General features: G+C 40.3%; 2 protein-coding genes and 2 long non-coding RNA genes across 41 annotated transcripts in view; 3 read left to right on the forward strand and 1 right to left on the reverse strand.

Annotated features, from left to right (window-relative positions):
• Positions 1-25119, forward strand: part of LOC127964895 (NACHT, LRR and PYD domains-containing protein 3-like) — a 246545-nt gene that overhangs the window by 98266 nt on the left and 123160 nt on the right. The window lies entirely within an intron of this gene.
• LOC127964887 (NACHT, LRR and PYD domains-containing protein 12) overlaps positions 1-25119 on the reverse strand; it is a 397699-nt gene that overhangs the window by 35250 nt on the left and 337330 nt on the right. For all 38 annotated transcript variants that reach the window (XM_052565342.1, XM_052565357.1, XM_052565359.1 and 35 more), the window contains 2 exons: positions 14218-14391; positions 12842-12870 (listed from right to left, as the gene is read on the reverse strand). In XM_052565342.1, the coding sequence (XP_052421302.1) occupies positions 12842-12870; positions 14218-14391 (203 nt within the window). The remainder of the gene's footprint in view (positions 1-12841; positions 12871-14217; positions 14392-25119) is intronic.
• The window catches only part of LOC127964992 (uncharacterized), a 118956-nt gene that overhangs the window by 21562 nt on the left and 72275 nt on the right, over positions 1-25119 (forward strand). The window lies entirely within an intron of this gene.
• LOC127964984 (uncharacterized) lies at positions 6423-10432 on the forward strand. Its single transcript, XR_008155219.1, has 2 exons — positions 6423-6610; positions 9947-10432. It is a non-coding gene; the product is annotated as an uncharacterized LOC127964984 (long non-coding RNA).

Consider the following 25119-nt stretch of genomic DNA (forward strand, 5'->3'; position numbering starts at 1 on the left):
ATCGTAATTTAGAGTAAATCTGAAAGCAGAAGTCACTGTAAAGCATTCAGCACTCACTTTATTTACACAGATTCACAAAATCCACCGTCTTTCTATGAAGCAGATCCACGAAAATCATGGCTTAGTTCCGATGAAACACTTTTATATTCTGTATAGAATCGATTCTGGCTGTTTAAATGGAGAAAACATTAGCTCTGAACATTTGCTTTCACTTTTGATTTGTGACGCGAAAAACTGGCGTCACTTCCTGCGCGCGATCTCTCACCCGGTGCACGTTAGATCCAAGGCGTTTCTCAATGTCAAGGATACTTCCTTGGCAGGACTGATCCTTCCAAGTCACTTCCTTCAGAGTCTAGGCGAGTCCTCTTACGCATTCGGAGAACACGTAAATGGAACAGGCTTGCAAGTGCACGTAATTGCGTCAGGCACGTGCAGAGGGTGCCCAAAGTGCCCTTTTGTCAAAGCAAAATTTCCTCTTTTTTTTTTTTTTTTTTTGTCATAACGTTTCCTTTTGTGAATGCCTGCTCATGCCCAATCTAAATATTAGTAAAATTTGGAATAATAATTTAACCGTCAATAAGATGACCAACATGACCTTTGACCTGACGACGACGACCTCCTCATCTGACCGGGACGATTCGTCACGCTGCACGCGCATTTTTTAATTGTCAGAGGATTTTTTCAACACCGCCGAAGCTGGTAAGTGGTGTTTCATTCTCAGCGAAGTGATTTTGATATTTATTTACTTATTATTATTTTACAAGAATGACGTGATGTGAGAACATGCAGATATGTTGTTTATATTGCGGTGTGTAGCTGTAGTGTAGTAGTGATGGGAAGTTCGATTATTTTCCGCGAACCGGTTATTTCGGACGGTTCGATTCAATAAACCGGTTGAAAAAAACGGTTCATCGGTTCTTTCACGCTCAACGTAATGACGTCATTGGCGATGACGTAATGGCGTCACGTCTATTCAAATATATAAAGTCAGTAATCATAACTTTAGTCAGTTAAAACCTCATAATCATGAAAAGTTTACATTTGAGTTTTGCAACAACACCTAAATACAGTAACAGCAATAATGTGCATATGAGGATTTAAGTCTTCAAGATATAAAGTAAATAAATTAGGTGTCATCAGCGCAGAAACCATGATCCACTTACTAAACATAATCCATTGCTATGTATTTGTTATTAAATGAACTTACGTTTAGCCAGATTGCCCTTCATCCAAGCCCTCGAAATACCCGCGGTCATAACATTACTAGTACAGATTCAGAATCAATCGCCAAAAGAATCCCTTCGGTTCAGACATGCTGCGAGTCAGTTGGCTTCACGCTGAATCGCGCATGCGCAGTATCATCAGTTCATCGGTTCTCAATTCGGACGCGTCCGACAGAAACGATTCTCGGTTGAGTGTACTGATGATCCGAAAACCGATGCAACCGGTTCTTGACTCGAGAACGAGAATCGCTCTAACCGGCACGTGCTGCAGTTCAGTGTCATCAGCTGCTCTACTCGTGTTCATGTTCTGTTTACTACAAACTCAATTTGTGAATGTCATCAACTATAAATACAGTACAGATATCTCATAAATCATCCCTTATTCCTATTAAACATAAGAGTCTTTAGAGTCTTAATTATTGTCCAACTTCCCTGAAAACCCATTTGGCCTATACATTATATACAATATACAGATTGGAAACATTAATCAAAAAAAAATAATAATAAAAAAAATCAAAATAAAATATAGTTATTTTATCACACTTTCCGATGTTTAACAAAATACTTACAAAATTACACGCATGCGCAATATCATCAGTTCATCGGTTCTCAATTCGGACGCGTCCGACAGAAACGATTCTCGGTTGAGTGTACTGGTGATCCGAAAACCGAAGCAACCGGTTCTTGACTCGAGAACGAGAATCAGCTCATCGGTTCTCAAATCGGACGCGTCCGACAGAAACGATTCTCGGTTGAGTGTACTGGTGATCCGAAAACCGAAGCAACCGGTTCTTGACTCGAGAACGAGAACTGCTCCAGCAGTGGGCGTGTTTGTTCATTATCTGGCTCGGCTCGGTGTTCATCTTCAGTTCGGTCTTCACAGCATTTCAGTCAGTGTACTGTTTGAGTAAATGGATTACCCCGGGATATTGGTTTATTCTGACTCAGAGTGAGTGTCAGTCACGTTAAAAAAGTTAACAGCTTAAGTAATTTGTGGATTTATGCTTATTGGAGACGTGAACCGTTTCAAACGATTCAGTTCGATTTGGTGAACTGGTTCAACCGGTTCACTAAGAAGAACCGGTTAAATTGAACGATTCGTTCACGAATCGGCCATCACTATAGTGTAGAGCAGTGATCCTCAAATCTGGCTTGCGAGATCCACTTTCCTGCGAAGTTTAGCTCTAACCCTAATCAAACACGCATGAGTTTGCTAATCAGTGTCTTCAAGATCATTAGAAAATCACAGGCAGGTGTGTTTAATTGGAGTCGGAGCTAAACTCTGCAGGTTTGAGGATCACTGGTGTAGAAGTAACGTTAGCGTGCTGTTTGAGGGAGAAACGTTTCACAGGCATCGAGGGCAGAGGCGTTCTGTTGCGCGAATGCAATGGCCAATCGGAGACGTGCAGAAGAGTCATAATGAAACGCGATGTTTTTGTTTACTTGCTCGCTGACTGAATTATTTAGGGAATTCTTTCTTCAGAGAAAGAGAGAGAGAAAAAACAAAACAAAAAAATCCTGATGTGCATAATGTAATATAAAGTGCTTCAGTGATTGTAATGGTAGTTTTTGAGAGTGCCTGAACTCTGGCTAAACTGAATGAAAATGTTATTTGATAATGTAAATGTTCTTTACTCTCTGCAAAATGAAAGTGTTAAAATAAGTAACTTACAATATTATTATTAAAATTTACATTAAATGCAAATTCAGTCGTATTAAAAATATATTATGGCATGATATGGCACTTATGTAAAAAGTCGGTGTTTTATGTGTAGTTAATAGATTACACTACCTTTCCATTTATTGATCAAATAACAATCTATAAAGGTGCAGAACGCGTTTACTTACACATTTGAGAATCGAGATATTTCCTGATATATTAAGCATGTTTAGAATTGTTTTGAATAAAAGGGAAAAAAATAAATAAAACATAAGCTTATATACGTTATACAGGGCTTTCATAGCATGACTCAGTTGTTTATTGTTTTGTATCAATATTTAAGGTGGACTTATTGATTAGGTGCAAGAATAGTAGTGATGGTTAAAATAATAGATTGATAATGAAATAGTAGATTGTGCCTTGTTCTTAGATGGACAGAGACTGGAAAGTAATAGATCAGATGAGGAGATGGAGATAGAGGAAGAAAAAGAGGCAAATGTAGACGCACAAGTGACAGAAAGAGCAGGGAACAGCAAGCCAGGAGACAGAGGCTGGTGAGAAAGAGGAAAATGTAGAGTGTTTTCTACAGTTTTTACTATAACAGCTGTTCTTAATTATTCTGTAGAACAGAGAAGAAAAAGCCATCAGGCTGGGACAATTTAAGACATTTCAGTTTCTAATCCCAGAGTTATTATTAGGTGGAAATAATTTTTATTTTTTTACTTTTAAACTTAAAATTGTCTCTTCTAGTCTTTTTCTTTTTAAAAACTGCATCACAGCATTGGCTGCCGTATCAATGCATAATCATCCATATCGATACGTAAATCGGCAAGGAATGCTTCACAATATATTGCTGTATTGCTATTTTGAAACGTGCTATTTAAAGCCTCAAAGCTCTCTGCACGGCCCTGAATTGCGTCATACGTCAGTGAAAAGGTCCGTTTGAATAACGCTGTGTTCAGCACGTTGTAACACTGTATTTTCTGATATAAACTATGGCTAATATTTTAATGACAATGATTAAAAATGCACAAGGTCGCACTTTTTTCTGTATATATTATATCAATTTCAGCAGTAAAAAGTTATATAATCACGAGAGATTGGACATAGTTACACTTTTACTGTTTTTACTGTAGTTTGTTGACAGAGCATGCCATTGTGATGCAGAAAATAAAAACACAATTGATATCTTAATCCATTTCAGACATGTATAGAAAATGACGTTTAACCATTCTGCATGTAGTGATTTAGTAACATTATTCAACCGAGAACCAGAAGAATACATTATGATCGACATGATAAGCAACTGATAATGCAGGAATCAGAAATGCTAATTATTATGTACAATGATTAATTGAACATAATCATTTGCATAAATGTGTCAAAGCATTTGATGTGTTCAAAAGAATAAGAACATTGCTTTTATTATGTGCTCAAGTGACTACATGGTGTGGAAGATGCACTGGGAAATGCACCAAAGTGAATAAAAACACTGTATTTTTAACATTCAGAAATATATTAGTCACTATAACCACACTCCCCAACGCCTCAAATCTCCTTCTCCTCCTCATCTTCATCCTCCTCCTCCTCATCTTCATCCTCTTCCTCCTCATCTTCATCCTCCTCCTCGTCGTCTTCATCCTCCTCCTCCTCGTCTGACCCCTCCGACTCCATCCACAGTTCATTCTGCTCGTCTCTACACCTCTCGGCTGTTCCTGAGAGACAGCATCTGACTCACGGCTCTGCTCTCGCTTTCTATCCCTGAGAAGACGGACACCTTGAGGATGTTGGAGCCGTTATCTGTCTCAATGTCTTCTTCTATACCCCATGCATCTAATGTCTGATCAATGCAGCGAGCAGTGGACTTCCCTGTGTGAGGTGCTCCAAGTGCTGCAGGTTAAGCAGGGCATGGTGATGGGCTCCGGGCGGATGGATGGTAAAAACAAGTTGACACACCATAAAAGATGATGTTTATCCTCTCTCGCTCCAACCATCTACACATAGGCTCAGCTTCCTCGATCCTTAATCATCTCTTTTCATGTCTGCTTTGCCGTATCCATCTTAGCCCCAATAAGGCTGTTAACTCTTGCAGCTCCAGGTGTTTTGAACTTTGGTTCGAGGGGTTCTCTGTGTTCTCCTTTTCCTTGTTGAGGTAAGCAACGTTAGCCTCCTTGTGCGCGCTTCTCAAATGGACTTTCAAATTCATAGGATTTTTCTCTTTCATAAATTGTCCACATATTTTACCACCTTCCACTGCAAGGCACTTGCTTTTATCTGACACACATCATATTCAGAGTAATCCCAAATAAGACTCTGCCGCCTTCTTCCAACTTTCGGTCTGAATTTCTTGTTTGGGGGGGGGGGGGGGTGTCAAGATAAGTCCTTTGTTAATAATTCGTTACACAGAACTTTATTATATTATATATGATTCACACCTTAACACCTTAACAAAATATACACATTTAACACCCTATAAAAAATTCACACCCCATTGAAATTCCTTTACCTCTTACAAAACCCACACGCCGAACCAAAACTCTACACATCTTCTTTACAGAATTCACACTCTATACAGACACCACAGCTGTAAGTTAGACTACAACTTTCACACCCTATAACAGTTACTAAATTTACCTGTACAATAACCTCCTCATCTGGACTGAAGCAGCACACATTCAGTGTGAGAGTAAACACATGACATAACATTATTTCATATTTGAATCACAGCTTAAATAGTGTTTTGACATCGACAACACAAGTGTATTTTACCTCAAACTTGCGACTAGAGAACTTTCTAAAGTAGCAATCGCTTCTCAGGTTGACATTAACACACTGACAAAATTATTTTGCAGAATTAAAAATATTTTTATACCACTTTTTAATGTGTGATTGTGTAAAGGTGATCACCAGATACCAACCTTTCGTGAACTTGTTTACACTCGTTCTCATGGAGGGTCTCTCTCTGTGTGTGTGTGTGTGTGTGTGTGTGTGAGAGAGAGAGAGAGAGAGAGAGAGAGAGACGCAGGGAAAGGAAATCAGCAAGGGTTCAGATAAATGAATATTTTTTTCTTGTCTTGTAAGTTTGATTTTAATTGTTATCTTAAGTGAACGACAGTGTAACTTTGCCTACTTTAATCTAATTAGTTGTAGAAACGTAGTTTATGTACAATGTTACATCATGTATAGTATGTTAGGGGGCTACCATTAACTTCAAATATTACGTTTGTTAGCATGTTAACAAAGTCTACTGAATAATATAAAACGAATGATGTTTGACTGGATTTATAGAAGATACACATGCAGCACTAACCATATATTTATGTGACTTGGTCTTTCAGGAGATTGTCTGATATCTGAATAACGTTTCTGTGTTCCAGTTGAAGATCTAATCATATGAATGCAAAACATTTGGTTGTCTTTTTTTAACCTAAACAAAATATAATATCTGTTCATCATTATTATAACTTTTAAGCCTGGTTTCACAGACAAAGATTAGATTAAGCCAGGATTAGGCCGTAGTTAAATTAGAACATTGAAGTATCTTTTATAAGCATGCCTTAAAAAAAACATTACTATTCTAGATTCCCTATGCATGTGTATAGTGGAAGGACTTTTATTATGAATGTGTGCCGCTAGTTGATGTGAGTTCCGCTTTTCCGGTTTCACTTTCACTTTCACTAGCCGCTTGCTCCGCCATTTCATTAGGTGTTAATGTGCGTGATTGAATGTAAGTTTATTTAATCATTCCTGATTATAAGTCAACTATGTTTATTTAAATATTCAGCTTGTGTAATCGAACCTTACATTGTTTATAAGGTTGTAATATTTCAGATTTACCGTGATTCAAATGTTTATGCTCGCTATTGTTAATCCTCTCATGTTGATTAATGTAGAGCGTGACAGTAGCAAGTTGTTAGCTCCATTACATGTCTGTAATTTACATTTAGCAGATGCAAACTGATGTTTGTTAATTCTGTTTATTTGAGAAAGACCACATTTAACACTTTGTGGCCATAATTTGTACAATATCCAGTCTAATTGGGGCAATGTTGTGCAATCTGCTGTGAACCCTAAAATACTTCAGATAAAGAGTTGAACAGTGCCCTGTCTCCTGTCACACTTCTTACCTGGATTAGCATCAACACCCCATCGATCTATTAGTCCTGTTCAATTACTGATGTGCATCTGGAGACAAAACCATGGCACTGACATATTTCTGGTTTGTTTATAATGCCCAGTGGTTGCCAGATGCTTTACTTTTGGGAAATTATTCTTCATGTGGTCCTGGAGGAGGGTGATGCTGCTTTATTAAATCTGTCTTTGGTTTATTCCAAATTCAGACGTCTGGTGGATACAGACTTGTTTCAAAAGAGGACACACTTCTGCTGGCTCGACACTATGTATTTTTCTTTTACATATTTGATTAGAGGTTTAAAATGTGCCATACCATGTAATTTCTCAGTTTCCATGTCTGAATGTTTATCTTTGTAAAAATGCTGTTTCTATGCTCCTCATCTCAATCTACAGGTGTAACAAAATTGAGAACCAGTCAGATCCATGCCAGGACTTGTTCTCAATTTTGTTACACCTGTATATTAAGATGAGGAGCATAGAAACAGCATTTTTACAAAGATAAATTTGCATATATTTCATTATTTCACACAAACATTGATGTACTCGCATGCATTTATACAAACATTCAGCTGGAAATTAAAGTTTAGCCAAATTATCTTTTTTTCTTTGTTTATATTTGATAAACCTTTTCAATCAAAAATATACCATACTGACTTTATACGTATTTAAATAAGTATTAATAATAATTATACATTTATATAATTATTTTTATTGTCTTGCTGCCGCTGGCAGACTCCTGATTTTATTGGCAGCCGTTTCCTGCTGACAGCTGCCGATTTTTCGCCACACAAATCACAAATTGATGAGGAACTCTGTGTTTGTCTCTCGCTGCTGAGTAGGTTACAGTACAGGAACATGCATTTACTAGAGGCAAGCAGAAACTATGCTGACCATATCGAAGCTGACAGTCAGGATCAAATGTGCAGAAGTAATGGAGACATGCCCCTGACCAGTAATCCACTGCATGAAACTGCTGACGGTGATCTTGTCTTGTTCTGCATCTCCTTTAGTGCAGTTTGTTTTATCACCTGTTCGCTGTCATCTTCAACCCTGCTCTCCTTACTGCTGCTCCCTTCTTCTGCAGAAAACACACACATCTATGTCTGCAACCTTGTGTTAACAGTCTCTGAACTTGGACTGACGATACCTCACATTTTTAAAGTGCCCCTAATATACTATTTTACACTTGTTTTAGAGGTTTCCTACAACAAGTTTATATTCAAAAGTGTGAAGTGATCCAAATCTTCAGTCTTTTCCACAAGCCCTCTCTGCTCTGACTGGTCAGATGCCCGGTCCGTTGTTGAACTGATGTGATTTAAGTATTAAGAGTAAGAGTAATGATGTTCCTTCATCTTCAAGGCTTTGAATCAAGTCCTGCAAGTAGTTCACAATCCGTGATTCTCTCTGCGCTTCACTGAACCCACCGCACTTAAAACAGTGACAGGGACATCAGATATTTCATTATTTCTCATGACAATGGAAAACCTGTAAAAAGCTGCAGATGAGAGTCTACGAATGAGTATAATGTCCCAAAAACATCTAACCCTGATGTGTGGATTGAAGAGAAAGGAGGAGAGTCAGATGGACAGAATCACAGATACTACACCTGACAATGTCTTCCTTTCATCACATGTTAGGATCCTGTGTACCACATGCTACGATTCTTTCAGAAAGCTCAAGCAAGGCTGTAGTGTCTGCAGTCTCAATCTAAAGAAATAAAAACCAGGAGTAACACACTCATACACTACACAGATGTATATACAAATCTGAATTGAGTTGAATTAGAAAACCTTGTCAATCAGATCTAGCAGGTCTGCATCTGTTCTGTCAGCTCATCTTTATTAATCTCCCGGAAGACATGAAATTGTAAATCCACTCCATGAAAAAGGTCCATCCTGAGTAATGCTCACTGCCATTATTTCACCAACTATCCTAAAGTACAACAACAATATTGATTAAACATTACAATGAATGTAATATGGTGTATTTATTTATCAAAATGCTCCTCTCCAGAAGTAATTTTCTAGCTGAACACCAAGTTGATGGTCCCTGAATATGGATTTGATGAGAAACATGACATCTTGTTGACGAGCTGTTTGTGACGTCTCTGAAGTACGGCTGAAGCACTGATTGAGCGATTACATGTGACAGGATTAATGTCAGGAAATTGTCCTGTATCTGTTTACAGACCCTTTGGCATTCATTCATGTTTATTTGGCGCTGTAGCCTGTAATTGTAATTTGTAAATAATACAATTTATTCATTTACTTTTTTATTTGATTATGAGGGGGGCACAAAACTACAATCCTCCTTAGAGCACACATTTGGCCAGCAGCAGACCTGAAAATACAGGTCTATAAAACTTTGCCTTAAAAAAATCCATTGTGTTAAATTTCAAATGTTAAATATTCAGTAAAAAAAAAAAATCAATATCAAATTCAAAACTGTTTTAAATCCCATATAATATAAATTTTTCTTAAATTACACTTGTTTATAATTAAAATGTACACAATTCAAATTCAATCAGTTTTGTCATAAAATTAGCTCAATACAATCCAACTGTTTGCATTTAGGTTTGTAAATTTTTGATGATTGATCGTCTTTTAAATTAAAGATCAATTAATAGATAACCTTAATGCTGTGAAATGCATCTGCAGCTGTTTTATTATATGTGCAAAAGTCACTCAAAAAAAACAAACAAAAAAAACTTTCTCACCCGAATTAAAGGGGTTTTAGTCTGAATAAAATGCTAGTAGCAGGAGTGTAAAATGAATAGATGCGATTATGATAATTTGATAAAATGAAGATAGCGCACCGTTTGCAAAAAAGTGTTCAAATAAGCCACATTAATAGAAACTCTCTTTGAAACTCCTTCTGCTATCTCGGACAAATAAGGATTTCTCACACTCTGCTGCTCTGTGTTTCACAGAAACCTAGCTGAATGACATCATACCGGACAGCGCCCTCCATCTGCCGGACTTTCAGCTGTTTAGAGCAGATCGCGACACAGTATCAACGGGGAAATCGTGCGGCGGCAGGACATGCTTTTACATCAATGAACGCTGGTGTACAGATGTAACTGTGTTAAAGAAGATGTGCTGTCCTGATCTAGAAATGCTGTTTGTCAACTGCAAGCCGTTCTATTCGCTGCAGGAGTTTCATTTCTCGTTCATTCTGGTCAGTGTTTACATTCCTCCGCAAGCGCATGTGAGCTCAGCTTTACAGAAACTCGCTGATCAGATCACAGAGACAGAACAACAACACCCAGACTCTGTTTTAATCATTCTCTGGGACTTTAATAAAGCCAATCTCTCCCGCAAACTGCCAAAATACAGACAGCATGTTACATGTCCCACAAGAGTCAGTAATATATTGGATCACTGTTACACCACAATAAAGGATGCATATCACTCTGTTCTATGGGCAGCTTTGGGACGTTCTGATCACTGTCTGGTTCATCTTATACCGTCCTACAGGCAGGGGCGGAGCTGGGGGGGGGGGGGCAGGGGTGGCCATGGAAATAATCACGGCCACCCCGATCGTAATAGCAATCTATTATAAATAATAATAATAGTTTCTTAGAGTTCAAGATGACCTCGATCGATCATGGCAAAATTATTACTTTCAGACTGCAAAATTATCGCGACAATTGAATCACTTGTCACTTACAGGCAAATGCGCTATCGCGAGAGTTTCAGTAGCGTTCGTTTCTTTCCAACATTTGTAAAAAGTCGAGGACTGAGAGAGACGAGAAGTGAAGCTTCGCGTTTGTGCCTGGTTCAACTCGTGCTTGAGCACACAAACACATCTTTTCAGGTGAGTTATTAAAGTCAGATAAATTATTATTTTAGTTCCGTTCAACTATTTGTGTCTGAAGTTTTATCATTGTCCTGTGCAACAAACAGGTAACGTAGGGAGCAGTTAACTTTGCTAGCTTAATATTAGCCGACTCAGATGCTCAAAACTATGTTTATTTCATCTCTGAATATAAAAATGTATGTTTTACTCATGAAACTTTTAATGTGATTCACATACCAATATAATTACTGGCTTCTAAGTCGATTTCATATACAGTAACGTTACTTTTTTATGTAAACACGCTAATGTTAGATGGATGTGAATAACCGCTGCGCTCTCATCATATTTGCGTCGTCACGTGCATGACGCAGAGTTCTAGATATAGATAAGGTCAAGATAAAATTAGGTACCTACAACAAAAACAGCTAATCTTTGCTCAATAATAATCCTAATTTTTTGTGCCGTTTTTCAAACATGTTAATGTTGATATGTTTTGCTTATGTTTTGATTTGTATTTATGTCAGTCAGTCAGTGAAATGTGTGGAAAATAAAGAGAAAGGCAGCAGATATAGCATCCTTCTTCAGGAAGAGTAGCAAGAAGCAGCCAAATGACTCTAGGACACAGGTGAATAATAGACAGGATGAAAGAGAGAAAGAACAGACTGACACAGAGAGTGAAGGACAAGAATTTACAGAGAGCACAAGCCCAAGAGAAATGTTAGGTATCATGACGATATCAAGTGGAGTCCCTCTTCTGGAGATGATACATATTTTAATAAAAATAAACACATACATACAAAGGTTACACACTCAAATGTTAGACTGGATTAAAATATAAGAAAATGTACAAGTGATAAGTTGTCTATTTCTGATTTTCAGGATACACAGTTATGATGATCTATATTAAATCTGGACAGCTCAGGATATAAGCCCATCACTGAAAATATCACATTGATTTTCTTGGTTTTCACTGCTGTATAAACAGATCAACTATTTTCTTAATGTCCTTTGGATAAAAACTTATTTTGCTGAATTAGTTTAGTTTCCTTGAAGCTTGTTTCTTCTGTTCATCAACACTGCTCCACACATTACACTTCCATGCATTCATTTAACTTCACATCACTGATTCCTGTAGCGGCTCTTATTCACCATCAGCTGATCCTGAGGAAACTGAACTGACGTCTTAATACTGAGAGTCCTACAATAAAACACACAGACAGTCAGAAATGAGTATGAGACATTACTGCTGTCACATCACATCAGCAGATCCAGCTCAGAAACACACAGTATATTCATATTACAGTCAGAGATATGAATCAGAGTATGTGAGCGGAGCGCGGAGTGGAGCGTGTGATTTTGACTGGAGCGAGGAGCAGATCTTTTAAAAGTCGGAGCGTCTTGGTTTTCACTCGCTCTAAGAGCGCTCCAGCACCGCTCCGTCAAGAGTACAATTCATTTATTGTTTAATATGCGTTATGAACAGAAGTTGAAGTGTGTAATTTCACACATACTGAAATACTTTAGACGTGGAGTGAAGGTGGAGCGGTGTTTCTGATATCAGTGAGTGTGGAGTGGAGCGGAGCGGAGTGATAATTAAATGATCGGAGCGCGGAGGAGAAATTGTTGACGCTCACATACTCTGATCTGATGAACAACTGATCATAGATTAATAACAGTGAATGATCAACAACTCTCTCTTTATCATTTACACACAGAGATACTGGAGGAGATGAACATATTCATATATTCATAGATCATCACAGAATTAAACAGTTTAAAGTACAGAAACTAAAGTGGAGCTGAATTATTGTCTTATATTCTCCAAATATGTCTGTTACTAAACTTTGGCCATTTTAATAAATAATAATATACTCACAGTAGTGTAATGTCTCCAGTTTATAACGTGGATCATCTTTCAGATCAGAGAGTAACTTCACTCCTGATGTTCGTAGATTATTCAGAGACAGATCCAGTTCTCTCAGGTGTGAGGGGTTTGATCTCAGAGCTGAAGCCAGAGCAGAACAACCTTCATCTGTGACGTCACAACCTCTCAACCTGTAGAGAACAATGACACAGTGTTAATTGTAGTTGAAGTGTGTGTAGTTTGTTATTGAATCTGGTCTCAGAGCAGGAGAGGAGATATAATGACAAGCATTGCCACAAACTGCTGCTGATAGAATGAGATTTCTGCATGTTGATGCTCAATGCTGCTGTTTGAAACTGTCATGTGCTTCAGGACTGAACAGACACACAGAGCTGAATGTGAGATATTGTTTCATAGTGATATAAGCACAGATCTGTCTGGACAAACAGTCACTTGCTCCTCTAATTATGACTTACAGTTTAACTAAAAATGAAGATTAAAAATCATCAAAATCCCACAGACTTACATTGAGGAAATGTTCAGATGAGCCAAGACTATTCAAACTCCAACTGTCAAAATTCAAATGTAAACAAACTGAAGGCCTTTAGACTCCATTTAACTGCCATTCTATGTTCTATTTCTAGACCATTCAAACTCATTTAACCTTCCATTCTGTCTAATATTTCTAATCTATCAATCATCTATATGGGGCAGTCGTGGTCTAATGGTCAGAGAGTCTGACTTGTAACCCACAGACAGGGATGTACTGGTCATCAGGAGTAAAGTGATCAACAACACAAGTGTCTTGATCCATTCAGATGTGACACAGAGTTGTGTTTTACAGTCGTGTGATATGAGAACATTAAAGCTTCTGTAGTGATGCTGGCTGAAAACACACACCACAATCTAAACTTCATGATGAGGTCAATTGGAAAATGACAAAACATAGACTTGTAAATTCATCACCATAATAATTTAACTTGCAGTTATTAACACTGTACAATAGAGATGTATTTATTATAAATGTTACTGTTATTAGCCTGCTTAAATATAACCAGTAAATAAGTTCTTAAAGGTCAGTTCACCCAAAAATAAAAATTGTCATTTTCTCAAAATCGTGTCATTTCAAACCTGTATGAATTTCTTTCTTCTGTGGAACATAAAATAAGATAATTTCAGAAATGCAATACATTTTTGTCCATACAGAAATCAAGGTTAAGCAAAATGGTTTGGTCACGTTCTACAAAATATCTGTTGTGTTCTACAGAAGAAACTAAGTCACACAGGTTTGGATTGACATGAGGGTGAGGAAATGATGACAGGATTTATTTATCAATAGATTTCCTGCATTCTAGCTCAAAATCAATGCTTTACTGTCAAGTGCATTTCTATGTGACACAAATACATTATTAAATTTGCTGCATTTATCATGAATTCAGTAATATCTGTTATTATTTACTCCAATTAAAGGCCCTGTCACCCAGTAAAACATTCATGGAGGAACTCGTGGGTCAGATGGACTGGATTTATAATCTTACCGCAGTTTCTCCAGTTTACAGTGAGGATCCTCCAGTCCAGCACAGAGACGCTTCACTCCCAAATCTCTTATTTTATTCCCAGTCAGATACATTTCTCTCAGGTGTGAGGGGTTTGATCTCAGAGCTGAAGTCAGAGCAGAACAACCTTCATCTGTGACGTCACAATAACTCAACCTGTAGAGAACAATGACACACTCTTCACTCGCTCAGATCAGATCAGTTTAGCTGTGAATCCATTAGTAAAGAGAAAGAACAAATCAATGTGTGACGAATCACTGGACTGAGATTTAAAATGTCAAAGAAAAAAAAAGATCATAATTTAAAACCTCACTCAAAAAGAAAAGAAAAAAACTTTATTACACTGTCAGGATTTTTAACCAAATACAGTCATGTGATCAGCTAGAGACAGTCTATTATATAATTACAGCACAACCGTTGTGAAGTAATGACCATAAGATAAGCATTACCAATCTCAGATTCTCACCGTCATTCATTAAAAGTCACCGGGTCGAGTAACACGTTTCAGTGGGGATCCTAACCTACCGCCACACACCCCAAGAGAAAAACTAAACGAAAATCACATTCCAGCAAAAAGTCTGTCTTATGTTAAATCACACTATTCATTACACAGCTGAGCTTTATATTGTTATATTGATCTGTATTAATATGTACAGAGTAGTGCTCTGTGAGTGTGTGTGTGTGTGTGTGTGTGTGTGTGTGTGTGTGTGTGTGTGTGTGTGTGTGTTTCTCCATCACTCAAGGATATAAAATCCCGAGGTCTCCTTCACTGTGAGATATTATTCATACTTACAGATAGTACTCACACCTCAATGTACTGCAGTGCTTTACAAAACAGTAAGTAATAAATATTTTCTTATTATATTAGCAGAGTCCACACCAAAGTTATAATGATAAAGGCACAGAGAAACGATATCGTTGGAATCACTTTCAGAACAATTTTTCTTTTTTTAAACTTTGACAGCCAATAAGAATCAATCCTGCTGTAATGAGCTCGAGAATTTAAAGCAGCAGACGCGCGTGCGCTTAAAATACACAGACAATATTAATACTAATACTAATATCGTTATATTTCTAGTTATCTTTATAGTTATCGTTCTTGGTGTGAACGGGCCACAAATGAGAAGGAATGCAGATTTGTACTCGGGTCGATCTCCTCAAAAGCCCACTGTTCTTACTCTCTCACTTATCTGACTGCTTTCTTTAGTAACAGTCAAGCTATTAGCACTTACAGTAAGTAGCCATTCAAAAGGCCCTTTTTACCGCCGCGGGTACCGCCGCGGAGTGTGTAAAGTGCATTTGCAGCCTTTGACCGCTGAGTGGCGCTTTAACCTCAAGTTATCAAACAAGCGCCTCAAAGCACATTTTCGCAAATAGACGTCAGTTTCAGTCACGGAAAATGAAAGAAAAACACTGTAGTTTAAATATTTAATATTCACAGATGAAAGTTCGGTATTTATGAAGTTATGTGCATTTCTTAGAATGAATTCAAGCAGGATAAATGTCAAGCGTGTGCCTGAGTCTGTGCTTATATTTTCTAAGCTACATGGAATAAACCATATTTTAGATTTGACACATTTAAAAGGTGTGCAGTATTATTTATATTATATTTATGTTATTACCTTAATGCTGGAAAGACACCAGACACGAGAGTGGTCATCTGTGCCCCACAGCGAAAAGTGTGTCTAAACTTGATGACATCACACTATAGTGTCAAATCATCTGAATACAGTGTCAGAACATTTCATCATAAACAGAACGAGCATCAGTTCACTGATGGGGATCGTGTCCAGTGTATCCATCACTGGGTTCTGCTGTCTTTTGTTGGATCGCTCCACTTGTGTCCGGTGTAGACCTGGCGTTTTATTGTTTTTTTTTTTTACAGCCCTGCTTGTTTTAATGTTTTTATTAAATATCTGTATTGACTGCATGGTCATATTATCGAATTATTTACTGCCATGCGACCTACAAATGTAAAGCTTGGCAAGTCGATGAACGAGCATTGCTGCAGGTTGATTTTTGCGGATGTGCCATGCTTGTACTGCCGCGGTCGTCTTCATTTCGTCAGGTGAAACATCTCTCACTCGCAGCACAGTCTGTGAGCAGCAACAACTTCCCCTCCGCACGCACTGATACCAGAAACACGCTCCGCCTTCACTCCGTGGATAAAGTATTTCAGTAGGCCCATGTTTGAAATGTTATGTTCATAACATAGCATATAAAATAATAATAATACAAAAATAAAAAAAATAATAACAGGAGAGTTTCAAAGTGGCTTAAGCTATTTTGTGTAAACTTTTTTTCCCTATATCACATGCCAAACTAATAACATTGTAAGCATTACATCTTTAATTGCTGCTTTCTGCTGTGAAAATTTTGTTTGTGATGAACAGTATATTTTTGTCAGTTATTTTTTCTAAACAGATCTATTAACTTCAAGATTTCAAAATCAGATAGCATGCTGATAATTTAGTAGCACTGTAAGATTACATTTGTTTGAATACATTATTGCGAAAGCGATAGAGTGTGAATCTGTTTAAATCATGCTTTAACCCGAAAATAATTAGTAAAAGAAACAGACAAACTCTTAACATCCCACTCGACTCTTGCAGTCATTGTAACCTTCTGATCAAGCTAAATACGTTTAAAATGAATTCTTGCTGAACATGCGGTTATATTATGGGCTGTTGGCATGAATTGTATTCGTGATGGAGCGCTCTTGGCAGGGCCGGCCCGCGGCATAGGCGGTATAGGCAAATGCTAAGGGCGCCACTCATCCAGGGGCGCCAGAATGAGTTTTATAATAGGCTACTATTTAAAAACCATTAATTTGAAATACTACCAAATAAAGCAAAAAAATCGAGTGCTTGAAGTGAGTCAGAAACAGAGCGCGCGCACGATCAGTTGTTGGTAATTTGTTGTGTAGCGTGCCCGACGCTGCATCCAATGTAGACAGCACTGCTTTTGTTAACACACAGCTCGTAGAAACGGGCCTGGCAGCTCGCGCCAGTTCTAGACACGGTGAAAGTTTCCTGATTGTGACGGAAGGCCGAATTTTCATGACACATTATAAATGAGCATAGTCTGCGATAGATACAGTGCCAAAAAGAAGAGAACAGGATAAAGACAGAGGTAAAGAGATGTAGTGAAAGAACAATTTATTGCATAGGAGTAAGATACTATAATTTCATGGCAGTTATTTTTACCTTAAACTTAATGTTAGCAGTTGTTCTGAGTTCTGAGTCCCCAGACTGTGATTTTGTACAATCATGTCAGTTTTAAGACGCATTTTTTATTATCACTTCTTTATTAATGTTTTACTCTACAGTTGTGCAGTTTTGGGGGGATACAGTACAGGCCAAAAGTTTGGAAACATTACTATTTTTAATGTTTTTGAAAGAAGTTTCTTCTGCTCATCAAGCCTGCATTTATTTGATCAAAAATAGAGAAAGAATTTAATATTGTGATATATTATTACAATTTAAAATAATTTGATTTCAATTTATTATACTTTAAATTATAATTTATTTCTGTGATGCAAAGCTGAATTTTCAGCATCATTACTCCATTCTTCAGTGTCACGTGACATCCAGTCTATCACATGATCCTTTAGAAATCATTCTAATATTCTGATTTATTATGAGTGTTGGAAACAGTTCTGCTGCAATGTGTGTGTGTGTGTGTATATATATATATGTGTGTGTATATATATATATATATATATATATATATATATATATATATATGCTAAATCATGAACACAATGACAGGGTGAAATGGGCTGTGATGCATGGGGCGCCAGCTAAAATCTTGCCTAGGGCAGCAAATTGTCATGGTCTTGTCATGATCCTGTCTCTATCTCTCTCTTTTTCTCTCTCTGTCTCCCCCTGCTGGTTTCTCCCCTCCTGTCTCCCTCGCTCTTCGCTTCTGTGTCACAGCTGTCTTCACTTCTCATTAAGATAATTTCCCCTCCACCTGGTTCTCATCCTGCCTCGTTATTTGGGCTACTTCTACCCTCTCGTTCCCGTGTCTCTTTGTCAGATTGTTACTTCCGAATGAAGCCGTTGCCTTTGGCGTCTGCACTAGTAATTGGTCTTGTCCTGTCCTGTCCTGTCCTGTCCTGTCCTGTCCTGTCCTGTCTAGTCGGGGTTAAGTTAGTTTTCTGCTATCATTACCCGTACATCTCTGTGCTCACCCATTGCACCCCACAGAACCTTACCTGCTGTCCTACGCCGCGGCTGCCCCGCTCTGCGAGCTCCGATCCCCGGTTCTCCCCTGAGCCCGGTCAAGCCTCCGCCTCGCCAGCCTACTGGTCGTTCCAGCCACAGGGGTTTCCTGTGTTATTTATACCCAGCCTTCGGGTCTTCCTTGGTTCTCATCTTTTGTACTCCTTAGTTGGATTTACCTGTGGCTTTCCTTTGTTTAATTAAAGACTGTCACTGTCTCCAGCTTTCCGCCTCTTATTGTCCTCCTGGCCAGACGGAGCCTCGGATAAACAATCCTCCGGCCTATTCGGGTGAGCCAACCCAGTGCCGCGCTTTCCTGACCCAGTGCGAGGTGGTTTTCTCGCTCCAGCCCGTCACATATGCTAAGGAGAGGGCCAAGGTGGCTTTCGTTCTTTCACTCCTCCACGGGCGGGCTCGTGAATGGGGAACGGCCAACTGGGAGACTGAGGCAGAGTGCATCTCAAGCTTTGAGCGCTTCAAGGAGGAGATGATCCGGGTTTTCGACCGCTCCGCCTACGGAGAGGAGGCTTCCCGTCGGCTTTCCACACTCCGGCAGGGAAGACAATCCGTGCCGGATTTCTCCATTGAGTTCCGGACCCTCGCTACCACCTGCGGGTGGAACCAACCCGCTCTGACCGCTCGCTTCCTGGAGGGCTTGTCTCCAGAGGTGCGGGACGAGGTCCTCGTCCGTGAGATCCCCGCCCGGCTGGACGACCTTATCGACCTGGCCATCCGGGTGGAGAGACGGTTTGATCAACGCCGTCGTGCTCATCGCCTGGAGGAGAGTCTCTTCTCGCCGCCTCGAGTCAACCCCTCCCACTCAGAACAGGAACCTATGCAGCTGGGTGGCCTGCGTATCTCACCTAAGGAGCGTCAGAGGAGGATCTCCAACCGCCTCTGCATGTACTGTGCTAGTGCCTCTCACTTTGTGTCTTCGTGTCCAGTAAAAGCCAACGCTCGCCAGTAGGAGGAAGATTACTGGCGAGCGCTACCACTAAGACCATCCCTTCCACTTCCTGCACGACACTTCCAGCGCATCTCCAGTGGGCGGGGTCGTCAGCCTCCTGTGCGGCCTTGATCGACTCTGGGGCAGAGGGAAACTTTGTGGATGAGAAGTGGGCGCTCCAACAAGGTATTCCGCTCACACCGCTAAGAGACTCCACCCTTTTATTTGCCCTTGATGGCAGCGCCCTACCTAGGGTACAGAAACGGACTATCCCATTAACTCTTAACCGTTTCTGGCAACCATAAAGAGACAGTTTCCTTTTTTATTTTTCAGTCTCCTTTTACTCCTTTAGTACTGGGGCACCCTTGGTTAGAACTTCACAATCCACACATTGACTGGGCTAAGGGATCTGTTTTGTCTTGGAAGTTGTCATGTTAAGTGTTTAGCCTCGGCTGTTCCCCCCGTGTCTTCTGTTTCTGTGTTGCAGGAGGAGACGGGAGATCTGACTGGGGTACCGGAGGAGTATCACGATTTGCGAGGGGTTTTCAGTTGTTCTCGAGCCATGTCTCTTCCGCCCCACCGTCCGTATGAATGCGCTATTGATCTCCGCCCGGGGACCACGCCCCCTCGGGGTAGGCTCTACTCTCTTTCTGCTCCCGAACGGGAGGCTTTAGAGAATTATTTATCTGAGTCTCTTTTTTGTTAAAAAGAAAGACGGCTCTTTACGCCCATGCATAGATTATCGGGGGCTGAACGACATCACTGTTAAGAATCGTTACCCCCTGCCGCTGATGTCCTCAGCCTTTGATATCCTGCAGGGGGCAAAAGTCTTTACCAAGCTCGACCTACGTAACGATTACCATCTCATACGCATTCGGGAGGGGGACGAGTGGAAGACCGCCTTTAACACGCCCCTCGGCCACTTCGAGTATAGGGTCCTTCCCTTCGGATTGGTTAACGCCCCCGCTGTCTTTCAAGCTCTGATCAATGACGTCCTTCTGGATATGCTCAATTTATTCGTTTTTGTCTATCTCGATGACATTTTGATTTTTTTGCCCTCTCTCCAGATTCACGTGCAGCACGTTCACCGCGTTCTCCAACGTTTGCTTGAGAATCGACTCTTTGTTAAGGCCGAGAAGTGCTCCTTTCATGCTTCGTCTATAACGTTTTTAGGCTCCGTTATCTCAGCAGAGGGGATCAGTATGGACCCTACCAAGGTCCAGGCCGTGCTCGATTGGCCCGTCCCTGATTCTCGTGTCTCGCTACAGCGCTTTCTCGGTTTTGCTAATTTTTATCGCCGCTTTATACGCAACTTCAGTCAGGTGGCCGCGCCACTCACCGCCCTCACTTCGGTTAAGTCTCGTTTCGGTTGGTCCGGTTCTGCGCAGGAGGTGTTTGACCGCCTTAAGACCCTTTTCACGTCCGCGCCCATCCTCCTCACTCCAGATAGCTCAAGACAGTTTATCGTTGAGGTCAACGCCTCCGAGGTAGTGGTGGGAGCCGTTCTTTCCCAGCGGTCAGCGTCGGATAATAAGATACACCCTTGCGCGTACTTCTCCCACCGCCTCTCCTCCGCTGAACGTAATTACGATGTCGGGAATCGTGAGCTCCTCGCCATCCGCCTGGCACTGGGTGAGTGGCGGCAGTGGCTAGAGGGTTCCTGTGTCCCTTTTATTGTTTTGACTGATCATCGCAATTTAGAATACATTCGCTCTGCCAAGAGATTGAACTCGCGTCAGGCTCGTTGGGCCCTTTTCTTTACGCGTTTTGATTTTGTCATTTCATACCGTCCGGGCTCTAAGAACGGTAAACCAGACGCGTTGTCTCGACTTTTCGATCCCTCGATCGGCCACACCCCCCGAGAGGAGATTATTCCTCCCGGTCGGGTGGTGGGGGCTACGATCTGGGGGATCAAGAGACAGGTTAAGCGCACACTCTCTCACATCGCCACTCCCCGTAACTGCCCTAGGGGCAGTCTCTTTGTCCCAGTCCCCACACGATTAGCAGTTCTTCAATGGGCCCATTCCTCTAGACTAGCGGTTCATCCCGGTGCTCGAGGTACTATCGCATTTATCCGCCAGCGTTTCTGGTGGCCCTCTTTAGAATGTGATGCGTGCCGTTTTATCGCCGCCTGCTCTGTTTGTGCCCAGACCAAAGCGGGCAATTCCCCACCTGCTGGTCTCCTCTGACCGCTACCTGTTCCCTCTCGCCCGTGGTCCCATATCGCTCTCGACTTTATCACCGGTCTTCCGCCCTCTGCCGGTAAGACTGTCATCCTGACGGTAGTCGACCGCTTCTCTAAATCGGCGCACTTCATTCCTCTTACCAAACTGCCCTCTGCTAAGGAAACTGCCCTATGCTAAGGAAACGGCTCCGCAGTCTAGCCTTTCGCAATCCCTCGTCTTGGGCCGAACAGCTTTCCTGGGCTGAGTATGCTCATAATTCCCTCCCTTCCTCGGCCTCTGGTATCTCTCCCTTTCAATGTTGCCTCGGCTATCAACCGCCCTTATTTTCATCCCAAGAGACCGATTCTCACTGCCCGTCCGTTCAGACCTTTATCAGTCGCTGTAAGCGAACCTGGAAGAGGGTGAGATCCGCACTTTGTCGTTCTAAGAGACGCATGTGTGTGGCTGCTAATAGATCGCGTGTCAAAAGTCCTCGCTATGTCACGGGTCAGAAGGTTTGGCTTTCTACATCTAATTTACCCCTCCAGTCTGACTCCCGTAAACTGAACCCCCGCTTCATCGGACCGTTCCACATTATCAAGATCGTTAACCCTGTTGCCGTCAAACTCCGGTTGCCGCAGAATCTTCGTCGTGTTCACCCGGTGTTTCACGTCTCCTGCATTAAACCGGTCCCCCCCCCCCCCACCACGTCCTTCTCTGCCGTTCGTATCGAAGACTCCCCGGTCTACACCGTCCGCAGGATCATAGATAGGCGGCGTCGGGGTCGTGGACACCAATATTTAGTCGATTGGGAGGGGTATGGTCCTGAGGAGAGGAGTTGGGTCTCCCCTAAGGATATCCTGGACCCCTTGCTCATTGATGATTTCCTCCGGTCTCACCAGCATTTCCCCGCTGGAGCGCCGGGAGGCGCTCTTTGAGGAGAGGGTACTGTCATGGTCTTGTCATGATCCTGTCTCTATCTCTCTCTTTTTCTCTCTCTGTCTCCCCCTGCTGGTTTCTCCCCTCCTGTCTCCCTCGCTCTTCGCTTCTGTGTCACAGCTGTCTTCACTTCTCATTAAGATAATTTCCCCTCCACCTGGTTCTCATCCTGCCTCGTTATTTGGGCTACTTCTACCCTCTCGTTCCCGTGTCTCTTTGTCAGATTGTTACTTCCGAATGAAGCCGTTGCCTTTGGCGTCTGCACTAGTAATTGGTCTTGTCCTGTCCTGTCTAGTCGGGGTTAAGTTAGTTTTCTGCTATCATTACCCGTACATCTCTGTGCTCACCCATTGCACCCCACAGAACCTTACCTGCTGTCCTACGCCGCGGCCGCCCCGCTCTGCGAGCTCCGATCCCCGGTTCTCCCCTGAGCCCGGTCAAGCCTCCGCCTCGCCAGCCTACTGGTCGTTCCAGCCACAGAGGTTTCCTGTGTTATTTATACCCAGCCTTCGGGTCTTCCTTGGTTCTCATCTTTTGTACTCCTTAGTTGGATTTACCTGTGGCTTTCCTTTGTTTAATTAAAGACTGTAATTTTGCCCTCGCATTTGCGTCCTCTCTCTTCAATACCCATCACACAAATTGGTCAGGGCCGGCCCTGGCTCTTGGAGTGAGTGAAAACCACAACGCTCATATTCAAGTGTTTGTGCAAAAATTATTAATGTGCATTAATGACAGGGAAGCGCAGTCTCATCACTTAAATTTTTTTCCTGATAATGAATTTATATTAAAAATATATCTATAGAAAGCTTGAAATGTTTTTTAAACGAAAACGAATTGTGTAATCTGTGAATGTTGCATTTCTCTCGTCGGAGAGACCCAGCACTGTGAATTTCATCATGCAGCCGACAAGAAAACATTTGTTTATCAATAAATAATTAAAATGTCTCATTTTTCACAATTATTAGGCTACTTCTGCATGTGCTTTGTGGAACTAGAACTAGAAAAATCTTACGTGGGGGCAGACCATTTTTTAGTCTATAACTAAACAACAGTCCTATATAAACCAGTTCAGCAAGTGAAAGCCTCATAAGACACTGTCCATATGAAAGAGGAATTCACACCTTTATCTCGACCACCACAAGCCATGAATAACTACACAAAACCCAACCCCCTCCAGCTGAACAGAATTCGGTCTGTGTTTTGGCTCTGAGGAACGGTGTGTTACTGGGCTGAAACATGCCTGCACTGAGCAGCACTACTCTTTGTATTCATCATATTCTCGCAGCCCATATTATTATTTTCACAAGACCATAATGATAATAACAAATCATCAATTAATAATTAATCATTATTTTACAAAAATCATTGTTATTTGTGGTTGTGGGTGTTTGCGGAAGGCTTTAAGACCAAGAGGAATCCTCTGTTCCCGGCTCACAGTGCACGTCTCAGAGGCTTCACTGTCTGAGTGAGTGAGAGAGAGAGAGAGAGAGAGAAACGAGTCTAGGGCTATTCTTAAACTTGGAGCTCATTATATTGAAGTACAAATCCAAACACCAGAAACGTTATGCATTTTATGAATAATGAAATGTTATGAAAAGTATGCATTTTATTTATTCACATGCTGTATGGTTGAAATAATATTTTAGTTCACAACTTAAAGTTCTGTTGTTTAAAAAAACGCTTTATTGGCTAATGTTTCATAAACCTTCAGTTGTTATGCTCTAAAATCCATGCCATTATTATTTTCACAGTATTTTTTACCTCATAAATCACTAACCTTTAAAGTCAGAATTCTATAATGGTCAAAATTACTCAGGCCAATGGTATTTTTAAATTACATTATTTTATTAATATATATATATATATATATATATATATATATATATATATATATATATATATATATATATATTTTTTTTTTTTTTATTTTTTATAATTGTAGCCTACATAAATAGGTAAAGCAAAACAAATATTCGGATCGTCCCTTATTTTTTCCCTTGTTTTCTTAAAGAATAAACACGTATTTTCTACAAGAATAAACATGATAACATATTATTAATTAATACAAATAATTTAAGCAATTAAAAACTTTTTTTTTTAATTTGAATTTAAATACTACCTATTAAACTAACTTTAAATTCTCAAGGAGTTTAAGTAAAAAATTGTAAAATGTCAGTGCATGTTAAATAGCCTAAATGAACTTGTGTTTACAATATAATTAGAACTAACAATATAATTAGATTTTTTTAAATGAACAATTTCTGTATAAAATGGGACAGCAACCTTTATATCAAACATTTTAAAATCATCCACAGCTGAGCATCGCGGGAGGCAGATCTGTGCCAGATCGCGTGAAGTGAATCAGATGCAATAAAAAAAAAAAAAAAACCCTGGTTAGCCTAGATTAGGCCCAGGCTCTTTTCTGAAGTATAAAATAATTATAATTACTGTTAACCCAGAGTAACTAATTTTAACGGATTAAGCGCATTTCATTTTCTGGATTCTTTTTTTTTTTTTTTTTAAACACGCTAAAAAATAAATCAGAGTTTGTGAGAGGAAAAAATATAAGTCAGGTATAAGTTGCATTATATTACATTTAGAAATAATA

The sequence above is a fragment of the Carassius gibelio genome, chromosome B9 (assembly GCF_023724105.1).
Source record: "Carassius gibelio isolate Cgi1373 ecotype wild population from Czech Republic chromosome B9, carGib1.2-hapl.c, whole genome shotgun sequence".
NCBI lineage: Eukaryota > Metazoa > Chordata > Actinopteri > Cypriniformes > Cyprinidae > Carassius > Carassius gibelio.